General features: G+C 35.6%; 2 protein-coding genes across 3 annotated transcripts in view; one reads left to right on the top strand and one right to left on the bottom strand.

The window, feature by feature from the left end:
* Positions 1 to 1,853: 1,853 nt before the first annotated feature.
* LOC126760453 (paired box pox-meso protein) overlaps positions 1,854 to 14,202 on the bottom strand; it is a 43,472-nt gene continuing 31,123 nt past the window's right edge. The window contains exon 2 of the mRNA XM_050476098.1: positions 1,854 to 3,555. Coding sequence (XP_050332055.1) covers positions 2,465 to 3,555 — 1,091 coding nt within the window. The 3' untranslated portion in view covers positions 1,854 to 2,464. The remainder of the gene's footprint in view (positions 3,556 to 14,202) is intronic.
* Positions 8,206 to 10,358, top strand: LOC126760512 (uncharacterized). Of its 2 annotated transcripts, none has more exons than XM_050476209.1 (4): positions 8,206 to 8,739; positions 8,812 to 8,902; positions 8,964 to 9,098; positions 10,096 to 10,358. In XM_050476209.1, exons 1-4 carry the CDS (start codon positions 8,584 to 8,586, stop codon positions 10,173 to 10,175), a joined length of 462 nt encoding a protein of 153 aa, XP_050332166.1. In that variant the 5' UTR covers positions 8,206 to 8,583; the 3' UTR covers positions 10,176 to 10,358. The 2 variants fall into 2 exon arrangements, with proteins under 2 accessions (XP_050332166.1, XP_050332157.1); XM_050476200.1 differs by having other exon boundaries at positions 8,207 to 8,739; positions 10,081 to 10,358.

The following is a 14,202-nucleotide window of genomic DNA, read 5'->3' as shown; positions in this document are numbered from 1 at the left end:
TCCCATAAAATAAATAAATAATTATCTACTAGTATTGTTTAGTAATCTGAATAGGGTGTTTTAATTATGAAACACTTCAGAAGAAGGAAGACCCTTCTTCTTCTTTATTGACGTACACACTGCTGACGCGATTATAACCGAGTTACCAACAGCGCGCCAGTCGTTTCTTCTTTTCGCTACGTGGCGCCAATTGAATATTCCAAGCGAAGCCAAGTACTTCACCACTTAGTCCTTCCAACAGAGTGAAGGTCTTCCTCTTCCTCTGCTTCCCCCGGCGGATACTGCGTCGAATATTTTCAGAGCGGGAGTATTTTCGTCCCTTCGACAACTAGACCTAGCCAGGGTAGCCGCTGTCTTTTAATTCGCTGAACTATGTCATACAGCTCATCGTTCCATCGAATGCGATATTCGCCGTGGCCAACGTGCAAAGCACCATAAATCTTTCGCAGAACCTTTCTCTCGAAAACTCGCAACGTCGACTCATCAGTTGTTGTCATCTTCCAAGCCTCTGCACCATATAGCAGACGGGACTTATACGGATAGAGTTTGGTTTTTGTTCGTTGAGAGAGGCCTTTACTTCTCAATTGCCTACTCAGTCCGAATTAGCACCTGTTGGAAAGAGTTATCCTGCGTTGGATTTCCTGGCTGACATTGTTGATGGTGTTTACGCTGGTTCCAAGATAGACGAAATTATCTACGACTTCAAAGTTATGACTGTCAACAGTGTCGTGAGAGCTAAGTCGCGAGTGCGACGACTGTTTATTTGACGACAGGTGATATTTCGTTTTGCACTCGTTCACTGCCAGACCCATTTGCTTTGCTTCTTTGTTCAGTCTAGAGAAAGCAGAACTAACGGCGCGGGTGTTGAGGTTGATGAAAGGAAGACCCTATAAAATATATATATGTAAATAGTTGCTCAGTTTCTGAGGTATCGATATAAAATTTTTCACTTAGTTCATTTGTCGGAACTGTCGGTATCGGGACACTATATCATATAGCTGTTATATGAACGATCAAAGTAATTTCTTTGTGTGGAAAAATTGTTTAGTTGATAAGACATATTTACGAAATTCAGCATGTATTATAGTCCAAGGCAATTATTCAGATCCTTCAAACTGACCTGTCAGATCAAGTTATAGATAAACCAAAAATTATAATGTAAACTATAGTGCTGCGGTTAAATTATCAAAAAATAAATAATAAATGCAAAATGCTTTATAATTGTTTTATTTAAAAATAAAAAAAATTATCTTAAAATATTTATAAGTGTGTGGCAAACAACCAAATTACATTTTCTTAAAAATTCACTGGTTTACAATTTAATTTAGAGTATTCGAATAAATATATTTATAATTGCTTAATTCATTTATGGCATGTTTTTTCTAGATATAGTATATACGTTTATATATTTACATGTACCGTTATTTATATGAAACAATTAATCTTAATTAATTTACAAAAGGCACTATATGAAACAAAAAAAAAATATTTAATTTGAATAATTTAAAGGAAATATTTAAAAGTCGCGTGAAAAATGTTTGAAAAAAAAAAATCATTTAAGCAAATTTCGAACTAATTTTAATCTCTATATTTTATATTTTATTTGGAATACTCATTTACTTTGTTCTTTAAAATATTGCCTATAAAAATTACTTTTATTTGAAATACTTTAATAAATAGTCGTATACATAAATTAAATTATAATAAAAGAAACATGCGTGTGTATGTGTGAGTAAGCTTAATATGCATGCATAATATATACTATTATTTTATGGTTTATTTTTGTAAATTATAAATTATAATTAGATACATTTCATAAAAAGATATTTCAAATGAACGAATTTTTTCCCAATGTACACCAAGTGTTCATATTCGGTTATGATTTTCTGTAAAATTAAATATTTGTAAAACACTGATAATCCAAATAAAAATATAGAGAGTTATATTTGAAGCAGCTATGTCAGGTTATATCATACACATATTTGCACTTACATACATACATATATAATTATGCATGGAGAGTTTGCAAAAATGAATGAAACTGCGCGTAGCATACTTTTAGGCGTAAATTTTAGTTTGATTAAAAATTGTGACGAGTGAGTGTTAAATAAACCTGGAACCAACTGCTTATTGGATGTTTTGATATTTTCGGTTTTAAGTTTTTTATTTATAAATCGCTAATTAAATTATGTTTGGCATATCACCCATACACTTACATATATGCATGATTACAAGTACGTTATACAAATCCACACTATTAAAAATAATATATAAAAATCTAAAAGCTAAAATAAAAATTTATTGATGATTTATTTGTTAATCTCCTTCTAAATTATATATATGCTTATAGATTAATACATATGTAATTACTTTTAATCAGCTAGCATATCAAATTTTAACACTGCTAAAGACGCTTCTCCTACATCTGTTTCCTGCTTATTCTACCATCGCCATAATGCAATTCTCATAACCCTGTTGCACCTGCCGCCATCATGCCACCGTGATGATGATGATGCATACCAGTGTTTTGGAAATACATATAGTAGTTATAGGGCTGCTGCGACGCCGCAGCCGCTGCCACAGCGACTTGTGTAGCTGCCGCCGCGCTGTTCGCCATGCCGTCGCAATCTTCAGCGCCCATAAGTTGTTGCGCGCCCGTGCCCATAGCGCCACCCACCGGTGAAGCAGTCATCGGCAGTCCCGTGGGCAGCGCGCCCATTGTGTTGCCCACCTGACAACTGGCGCGCAGCGCAACCGCTTGATGATGCGCCAAAATGTCGCTCACAGAATGCGATGAGGGCCAGCAGTGCGCTGCAGCAGCTGCAGCCGCCGCGGTGCGCAACTGATGACTGGTTTGTGTGGCCTGAGGGGGCGAGGGGCTGCCACAGGATACCGCCGTTTTCATGCTGTACGCGCTGTATGGCTGATAAATGGAATTGTAGAGATGGGGGTGCGCATGCACTGCAGCAGCGGCGGCGGCATGTTGATGATGCGCCACTGTGGCCACGGTGGAGACACCTGTGCTGTGCGCTGATGCGTGATGATGACCGTGCGGATGTGCATGCGGATGCGCGTGATGATGTGGTGAAGAATTTGTGCCATTAGCGGCTGCTGCCGCGGCGACCGCTGAGTTGTGATGATGATGCCCAATAGCGCCAAGCTTATTGCGAAGTATGCGCGATATGGAACTAACGCTCGGCACATTCGTCTTATCACAGATGCCTTCAGTCAGCAGGCGATCACGAATTTCCCAAGCGAAAATACCAGGATCGCGCTGCTTCAGTTCGCGTATGTAGTTCACTACTTTCGGAGTGGTGACGCGCGGTTTCGAGCCGCCTATAGCGCCCGGGAGAATGGAACCGGTCTCGTGGTAGCGCGCCAATATCTTGGAAACACAGCCATGACTAACACGCAACTGGCGGGAAATGTCGCAGGGTCGTATGCCGAGGCGTGCTAACTCCACAATGCGCATGCGCGTCGCATTCGGCAGTGGGCGTCCGTTCACAAATACGCCGCCAAGCTGATTCACTTCGCCGTATTGCGGGCACTGATTTTCTGCAATGGCAAAAAAGAGGAAAACAAAATTCTTAAGTATTTTGCGAACAAATGTATTTATTATATACATACAAACAAATATAGGAAAACATATGCATCGGGAAGTAGTGAGTGAAAGTGTGTGATGCAGATGGATAAGGCGGCGATTCTGTGTTTTGTTGTTTTCTATTTTTATTTAGATTACTTGTTCGTAGTTCATGTTGTTGTTCATTAGAAATATGCATTTATGGTTATTTGCACCGCTTTGCAGTTGTGGGATAATTAGTTCGACTTCTGCTCGAAAGGCAGGCGGCCGGCGGCAGGCGGCAGTCTTTTTGCAGGGCTTAGTTCCGAGAATTGCGGATGTGTGTAAATTGGCCGATAATAGATTGACTTTGCCATGGAGGCACGCGTTGCTTTTGTGGAGCATGTTTGTTTGCATTTTCAAGTATTGTTGGCCACTTCAAAACACACTATTTGTGAGTGTACATTCAACCATACATAGGGCTTAGTAGTAAGCTGCAGCGAACAGATGTTCAGAAAACTTTTTTCTTCGTATTAGAAATTTATTTTCCTTTTCTACTAACAGCGCTTAATTTTTTGCTCAGCAGAAAAGACGCACATACTATACAGTACATTGAATAAGTTAGCACAATGCACATGTCTACATACTAACATGGGTATATGTAAGACTTGGTGTGAAAAGCAAGTTTTAAAGTAAGTGTGTTTGCTTTCTGAATGTTCCCTCGGAAAATATTAACTTTAATATTTTTTATGGTATATTGATCAGGAATGCAGGGATTTTACATTATATATGTACATACTATATAATATTATTTTATGATGACGTGAATTTAGTTATAACTAGCCAAAAGTAAGCCACTCATAAGAGCAATGTTTCCTTAAATAATGCCAAGTTTGTGTGCACGATCTTTTATGTCGGTATATAAACTCTGAACAAACGTTATATTGGAAGAAGGCAACCGATTTCACCCATATTTCGTACATGTCATCAGGGTGTTAAGAAAATATTATATACCGAATTTCGTTGAAATCGGTGGAGGAGTTCCTGAGACATGGTTTTTGGTCCATAAGTGCCCACTCTTCAATTTTTAAAAAAAAGCTTGAGTGCAACCAATAAACGTAGTGATTTTCAACATAACCACCGATGCCTCAAGTTCTTTAACCTGTCTGAAAAATTCATCGCGACGATAAGTTTCTCAGTCGGCTAAAATTTCTTTACTGTAAGCGACTTTTTCAAGATTGGAAACAATAAAAAATAATAATAATAACACGGACTCAAATCTGGAGAATACGGTGAGTTATCTAAATCTACAAATAAATTTATAGCCTAATTCTACCAATGCTGTGGCCATGGCGAAGCGGGAGCGTATGCCGGCAATCTCTCATGGTGGAAGAGCCATTTTTATTATTTTCACTCATAAATAAGTGCATTGCAGTCAATTAACAAAATCTGGAGAATAGGAAAGCTTTTGATAGCCTACTTCTACCAAACTTATTTGGGCCGGCGCGTTATCAAGTTGAAAGACTCATTTTCACTATGACAAAATGGGGGCGTTTTTCTGCATTTCAGCATCGAGTAAGACGAATAATTTGTCATGGTAGAGCCCTGTGATCATTTTACCTTTCTTTAGATAATCGACAGCTAGATCGCACCGAGCTGAATACTAGCAAACGTTGGCCACCGCCTTTGAGGCCGATTTTACCTACTTCGTAGTAGGGCGTGGTCCGCTGTTTTGACTGTTCTTAGGTATTCTGGGTGATCTACGTTTCGTCGATACTGACAAAACGACCCAGAAACTTCTTCGAATTAACTTTAAACACCATCAAATAGTGCTGTGAAGTTACCTCATGGTAGTGTACGTTGCCCGGAGTGAGCAAGCATTTCAACCATCCAGTCGACAGAGTTCTTATACCCTTGCGGTTTTTTGAGTGGATTCAGCTATCTCGCACACTTTCAGTCAAACAATTTGATATCGTGGACTTTTGTTACGTTATCCTCCGTGGTTGTATTCTCGTGGAATCCAGGTATGGTTTATCAAAAACCGACGGGTGACGACGTTAAAACTTGTACAACGAGTTTTTGATGGTTTCCATTGAATAAGAATAGTCACGGTAAACATCATCCAACCACTCTTTGATTTAACTGCTTTTCATTTCAAAAACACGACTCGTTTTGTTATTTTTTAAAATTCGCAGACATATTTCTTTCTACACTCGGTCAAAACAAAACGAATCGGCTAAAATTTTTACATTCGCAGTTTCCGAAAATGTTTTACTGTACAGTATAATACAAAATAGTAAATCTTTATTTGCTTTCAGTTGCTAAAATTTTAATATATCTATTACATAATTATCTATATTTCAAATATAACAACAATGGGTACAGCAAATCTCTTGAGTGACACGATTTTTGCTTTGCCATCCGTTTCCTGCTTATGTCGCCTCTTTTTGATATCTCATCCGATATGGGTCTTGCATTTGAGTACTTTAGGTATGATAATTAGCTTAATATTAAACTGATATTACTATTTATGAAAGGTAGTGCAAAATTCATCCGAGCTAAATTTTTATATCTCAAGCTTTCTTACAAGTATTTACATGCAAGTGCTTTGTGCTCCAGCTGAAGCGATTCCCTAGAAAACTAAAATCTCCGGTCTCAAGACGAACACTTGTTGCACTGTGAACACAATGGTTCCAGCGCAAAGTACAATACTTCTCATATTGAAAGTGAGTTGGCAAACAATTAAAGTTGTAATACGCTGGAAGGAGCTCAAGTTACACAAAAACGAAAACTTTGAATGAAGTTGAGTGCGAGTAAATACAAAACATTATTACACCCATTTGTGCATAACATATACATACACATATATGCACACATAAGCTCCAATGTCGTTGCTATTGATTGTGACTTTTACGAGTGACGGACGATTGTTTGTGCTACTGTATTCATCAATACTGTAATGACCACAATAGTTGGCTATGAACCGTGACTAATGTGAAAATAGCCAATTCATGTGCCACTGTTCTGGATTATCCGACGTCTATTTGCACAATTGATTTTGCACTTTTGTACGTGTGTAAACACGTAGAAGTATAGACATATTCTATACATATTTGTAGATGTGTGCAGGCGTAGGCAATTTGCATAAATTTTAGTTTTATTAGTGGTGATATTTTTTGAAAAATTATCAACGTCACATAATACTAATTTTGGAAATGTTTAAATAAAAATAATAAATTTATGGTTTTAACCCTTTCTTATTGGCTTGTTATTTATTGTAAAACTTAATTCGGGAAATCCCTATATTGAATAGTTATTGCTGTTGAAATATTTCTACCTAATTTGCTTATAAAATATAATAGTTTTTGTACATATCTACGAATGTTCATTGATAAATGAGGCGAACAGTGTGTTGAATTGTAATAATTGCTGGATATTAATTGATTTTACGATTGATGTTATAATCGTAAATGTTTTATTTTAACCAAATTAGAATTACTTTCAAGCATGACTATATGCTTTTAGCAAAATAATAAATAATATTATATATTTACTAATTTTGCATGCTCCTCTTTTTATTTATTGTTTTACGAAAACCTTAAAGTTTCTTGGCTTAAAGTAAGCTTTAGCATTCAAAAAATGTTATTCATTTAATAGAACAGCGAAAAAAATGTTCTCGTGCCCAATCCGATGTAGTGTTGAAGTATTTTGAGTCAGTATGTATCAGGAAATAAAACTTTGAACGCATTTTGCTCAACAACGCTTGAACAACACACATATAGGGAACGAATAAAGGTTTGCGCATTTAAGCCTGCAACTATCTGATATCCAACAATTTAAATTTTTATACCCTGAACAGGGTATATTAAGTTTGTCACGATGTTTGTAACACCCAGAAAGAAGCGCCGGAGACGCTATAAAATATATGTATATATAAATGATCAGTATGTTGAGCTGAGTCGATTTAATTATGTCCGTCCGTCTGTATTTATACGAACTAGTCCCTCAGTTTTTAAGATATCCTTTTGAAATTTTGCGAACGTCATTTTCTCTTCAAGAAGCTGCTCATTTGTCGGAACGACCGATATCGTACTACTATAACATATAGCTGCCATATAAACTGAACGATCGGAATCAAGTTCTTGTATGGAAAACTTTCACATTTGACAATGTATCTTCACCAAATTTGGTATAGATTATTTTCTAAGACAACAATGTAATCTCCGAAAAATTGTTCATATCGGATTACTATAGCATATAGCTTCCATACAAACGGAACACTTAGTTACTAAAAGAAATGCACCTGTGAAGGGTATATTAGCTTTGGTGCCGCCGAAGTTAACGTTTTTTCTTGTTTTTATTTGGAATTTTATTTTTTTACACAATTTTAATGCTATCAATGTCACTGTGCCTATTTTTGTGCGTGCAGCTGCATAAATAATAGCATTGCAGTCGGTTGTCCACACACACATATGCATATGTATATTCTTACATATAAATACATATGCAACATTGAGACATTGCTTTAACTCCCTTTTGTTCTGTTAGAATTTGCTAAAAAACGAAACTTTTTCAGCAGTTGCACTAAATACTCGCGCATTAAAACACTTGGTAAGTGTAACAACAACTACGACAAGCGAATATTGCTTGCAACTGCACGGCAACAATGTAGCAAACTTACAAAACCTACTTGTAATCATGCTTAGGCACATAGAAGCATATTTATTTGACGACATAAATTATCAACCTAAAGTAATAAAACCCAAAACCTATTTCTGTGAACATACGCACAGACTTACATACATACAAGTGCAGCATAGAAGTTTAGTCTAAGCTACACATTTTCAAACGTTAATGTTTACAAAAAAAATGTAGATTTCGATATTCAAAATTCCTATATAAGCTTTGGAGTTGACGCAGCCCAATGCCTAAGTACTCGTATCATAGCAACGGCTCACAAGCCTCATAGTCATTGCGATACCCACAGTTGTTAAGTGAAGTCTGGTTGTGCAATTGTGCGCATAATGTGTGGATTTTATAAAATTCTATTCCTGCTGATTTGCACTGGTGCCGTAATGAGGAGACGGGCAGAAGCAGCACCAAAGTCTGATGAAGCGTTGAAGGACAAAATCAAAATTTCCAATATCGCCGCGATCGCTGATGGCAAATTGGAGAGAACCGTAAGTGAAAATACTGTTTAGAGAGATTAGATTAGAAAATATTTGACTTTGGTGATGTTCTTGTAATTATAGAAACGCGGTTTTTTAGATTATCTGCTGTATGGACTCTATGAGCACTTCGATTATGGCGAGGAATCTGATTCCGAAGAGGATGAGAAATACTGTGAAAATTTATTTAAGCACAGTTTTTTGTGTAATTAGTATTATTTTTTTTTATTTTACAGTAATTTGTCGAAATTGTACGATTCTTATTAACCAGTCAAATAATGAGAGAATGCCATCTACCGTACCATCAAAGGTACCAGATAATATGCCGGCTGGAGTTGTACCGAACGGTAATAATGCGACCAACGGAGGGGGTTAGTATAAATTGCTATAAGCAAAATCACGTGGTTAAAAGACCTGGTATTTTAAACATACCTACATACATATCGTTTTGATAACTTATTAAAAAAATTAAAACAATAATAACAATAAATTTCAAAATGTTGTAATTTAATATAAAAAAAAATTAATAAACTTAAAAATTTTATAATCAAATAATTTAAAAAATATTATCATAATCAAATAAATCTTTAATAATTAAATATTAAAACAAAAAAATACTATTCCAAATAACTGAAAATAATTTTTTGTTTATGTATGCATATTTATTATATTATATATGCGTATCTGACTATTTAAATTTATAAACCTTAACGCAAAATATATACAGTGAAATTCCTCATAAGCGGACACCCACCGTCGCAGTGTTTTTAACCGGCTAAGGGAGCTGTCCACATACTGGGCGTGACAAAAACGTGTGTTCAAAATGCATTCTAGAGTCAGAAGCTGCTATTCAGAACTAAATTTTTACGAAATTAATAAATGGAAGTAAATGTCAGACAGGAGTGAATATATGGCAATTATCTCATAGACGCGGCCAGTGCAAGTCAATTTGTTTGCCGGGATCCTTTTGCGTATAATTAATAAAAAAACTGTCGCAGAACTCCACCTATGAATGAAAAAAATGGGAACTACAAATTGTACATAATTTGCCTTACACGTTCTATAAAATCTTGTCCGTTTATCTAAAATAGTTTGAAAGAAATATTATCACAATAGTGTCCGTGTCAGATCGTTGATAGCTAGTCATGTCCGCTTATAGGAATTACTTTTGAATGAAATATTAATGAAAATGCTGTGTTCATGAAATTTGTCCGGTTATGGGAGGTGGCCGGCTATAAGGACTGTCCGTAATGGGTAATTTTCACTGTATATGGAACTAGATTAACATAAAATCATTGCAAAAGTACAATAAATAATTTCGAAACAAAATGTTAATTTCTTTCTAAACTATAGCTCCTCGCTCCTCAGACGTTGCAATGCCATCAGAGTCATCAGACAATAATAATAAAAAATCTGGAGAATCACCCATGATTTCAGAGATGCGTTGAAGAATTTTTGGAAATTCACATAAAAATTAAAAAATATCAACATTAATAATATGGGTCGATGTTAAGAAATCAAATAAAAACTGAAAAATACCACCATTACATATGTGAAATATGCACCTTTATATAGACATATGCTTACCTATTTTCATATACATATGTTATACATTTTTAATATAATAAGAGGATGAGGTAAAAATTATACAACAAAGTTTTCTTATGATTGCCTCTCCTTTTTGTGGGGTGTTTTTTGTTATAAACCGAAAAATGTCGGCTGAAGCATTTTACGCATTTTAAATAAGTTTCAGAATGTGTTTTGAATTTTTTGGAAAATTGTTGCATTGTCCACAAGCCATTGTTGAGACGCCGTTCGGTCCTCAAAAAGTCACAATTTGGTGTGTTCTTAGAGGCAATCATTGGTCCATATTTCATAAAAACTGAAGCCGTTCATTATGTTACCGTCAATAAGGAATGCTATAGACCCATGATTAATGACTTTTCGTGCCTGAATTGGAGGATGTTGATATATAGCCAACAAAACAATCAATTTATTTAAGGATGCTTTAGGTGAGCCCATTAGCTCGTGTTATCGTCCTGTGGTGTGGCCAGCAAAATCATGAGATTTAACCCGCTGAATTATATTTGTGGGATTATGTGCATTCACTTGTCTATGCAGATAAGATACAGTTGCAAAAAGTGGTTGAAAATTGGGCCACTCGGTTGGAATGTACATATGCGAGCTTGCCGCCGCATTTGTTCAAAATCATTAAAAACATAATGGCAACGTCTTATCTTTATAATAAAGCTAAATTTTTGGCCATAACATCAAATTATATGCGTCTTATTTCGTCTTGAAAATTAGATTTGTTTGGAATATAATTTCATTTTTGCTTTCTCTATATGCATTTTATAAGTTTTTGAACTTAAAAATATAATTATACTTTAAGAGATTACTCCCAAGTATTACTTAATTAAGTGGCGCTAAAAGCAAAGATCCCCCAAAGAATGATGCATTAATGCAAAACATCTTGACAACACGGTGGTTCGACTATTCAAACACATTTTTCTGCTGAAGAAATAAGAAAAATTGTGTTGTCGCTACGCTGGAAACTGAAATCCTCTTAGTTCATATATGAAAATTAACACTTAACGTGTAAAAATACAATTGTGCCTGATGTATGCAAAACAAGTACCACAAGATTTTCTGTTATGATCGCTTGGATTCTACAAGGAAACCATTGCTTTTCGATAGAATTTCTTACATACCGTGATACAGCTTGACCTATTAATTTCACATATTTTTGTTACCCCAGAGATCAAAAATTCTTTCCGACGAAGGCTTTGCGTTTTCCAAAGGAAAAAGTCCAGAGGTGGAGTGTTCTCGATTGTTCGATAATGCACCGAGATGCATGAAAATTTTTCTCACAAAATGGAATTTTTGCTTGATAATATATGTATGTGGTATGGGGTCGTGATCTTTACCATGATGCTTTAACCGGAAGTAGCCACTCGTTATATTTCAGATTAGTTAGTTGTAATGGTTTAGATGAACAAATCTATGTTTCATTAATACTTTATTACTTTAAATAGTACTTATGTACTTTAAATAGTTTTACAAGTGTGGGGTAAATAGCAAAAATATGTAGGGTATTTCATTCATGACATTCGTCGACAGATATTTGCCGACTTGCAAAATGAAGACGGGCAAATGTGTTGTACATTTAAGTGACGTCGCACGAAAAGTAAAGCGACTGCAAGCAGCAACAGGAAAACACAAGTTGACATTCTGTTTGACATTTGTAATCTTTCGATCGTTAATTATTTTCGAATTGTGAGAGAGCACCACACAGAAGCGGTTTTTGGAATGAACGCAGCAAAGCCATACACGTTTGTGACACTTTTCGCCATTCACTACAGTCTGGTAACGCAGTACTAGAGCCGCGTCTGCCCAAGTGGTTCGAATAAACATGGGTGTGCAAATATATACATATACATACTTGTATGTATGTACATATTTTTAGATATGTCACACATTCATTGCTTACAGCGTTGAGCATAATATCATGTTTTTTTGTAAAAAAAATATTTGCAATTTGTGAATATCTACTCTGAAGTTCATTGATAGACAATTCATGTTTGTTATAGTTATAATAATATTACCGTATAATCTAACGGAATTCGATATGTCGGTACCAAAAATGCAAATATTTTTATATAATATATGTGATATATGTATATGTATTTTTTCTATGTAAATGACCAAGCATATTACAGTGAGCAAAAAATAGTAAGACTTTGTTCGTAATTTTATAATTCTTAACGATTCTTACGACGCAGAACACTCAAATAGCGTTCCTTGTTGACAGTTGGTCGGCCGGAAGGAATTCGGATTGCGTTAAACCTCAGTAATCGAAGAAAACTGTCAATATAACCTGGATTTTGACCTGCTTTGACGAGGTTTTTTTTGCTTCCGCTCATCGCAAGCATAGATCCAAGACTCATCGCCAGTAATAATGCGTTTCATGACATCCTGGTAGTCGGAAATCATTGTTTCACAGATGTTCACGGTTCGTTGTCAACGCGTTCTCGACCCTCTTTAAATGATTTCAACCAATCAAAAACACTTGCTCGCGATAAAGAATTACCACCGAAGGCCTATTCCAACATTCTACACGTTCCGGCATCAGACATTTGATTCCGTACATAACATTTAATGGAACTTCGTTCTTGAATAATTTTACTCATCGAATAAATCGCCGAATGCACTTTATATACTTCAGTACGATTAACATATACTAATCACTAGTGATTATTTTGATGTGGCTTTTATCTGTGTCACTGACAGTCATACCAATCTAGAAAAAAAATATTTCGACGAATGGAATATTTAAAAATCTTACTATTTTTTGCCCACAGTAGTACGTATTCGTTTTCAAAGTTTCACCAATAATCGATTCGCCTCTGTAGTAATGCAAATACAATACTTACTTATTCTTTTCATTTTTCAAGGCAAGTGAAACATGCTTGGCACGCACGCTTTACAACAGCAACAATTTGTAAAATTTGTTAAGAACATTCTTGCGAACATTTTGATTCGTTTCAGTGCTTGTTTGACTCTTTTGTAAAATGTCAATAAATTAGCCTTTATTTGATTTCGCCGCTCGAATGCCTTTTGTGGACCGTTTAACAATACTATAGAAGTACATACAAGTATATTAATTATAGGTGTTTATACATTATACATAATATTACTGCGCCTAAAAAGTAGCCAAATTTTAAATGTTTTAAGTTTCGGAGCCGGAAAAATTTAGAAAATATTATAAAGGGGTTAACCGACGACGATCATTCCTCGGCATGCAATGCTATGCGAATATTTGAGAAAAAGCGGCGTTTTAGATTTTCTTTCTGCACTTCATCTCTCTACAAAGTAGACTTAAATTTCTGTTCGGAAAAACAATTTTCAAGATTGAAAGCAAAATAAAAAAAATCACACGGGCTTAAATCTGAGAATATGGTGAACGGGGCAGCAGTTTTTCATTTTCATGGATGCGCTTGTTATACGGAGTGAGCAAACGCGGCATTTACAGCGGTGCGAGAGCAAACCTTTCATTAAGAATATAACCACCTAGTCTTTTGAGATTCCTACTGCCTCAGTAACTCGCACAAAATTTAATCGTTTTTATACCAATACAATATTGTTGACTTTTGTCACGTTATGCTCCGTAATAAACGTTTTCAGGGCATTTGGCAGTGCCTCAACAAAAACCGCCCGAACACGCGACAAATTGATTTTCGACAGTCACCATGGAAGGATGTCGCTGCTTGATTTTCCTTCAAAAATAAAAGTCGAATCAGCGATCTATTGTTCCTTTTAAATTTTTCTGAAATCTGCGGACATGACCGCTTCTACATGCGATCAAAGCAAAATTACAAGTCCATTTTGACTGTACGTTAATGGCGCCAATATACTGTGAGTATAAATCCTTTATATATTACCTTCGGATATAATCTTTGCCGTCTTATAACAAAA

Source organism: Bactrocera neohumeralis, chromosome 2 (genome assembly GCF_024586455.1).
Source record: "Bactrocera neohumeralis isolate Rockhampton chromosome 2, APGP_CSIRO_Bneo_wtdbg2-racon-allhic-juicebox.fasta_v2, whole genome shotgun sequence".
NCBI lineage: Eukaryota > Metazoa > Arthropoda > Insecta > Diptera > Tephritidae > Bactrocera > Bactrocera neohumeralis.
This window is presented reverse-complemented; position numbering and strand designations above follow the sequence as displayed.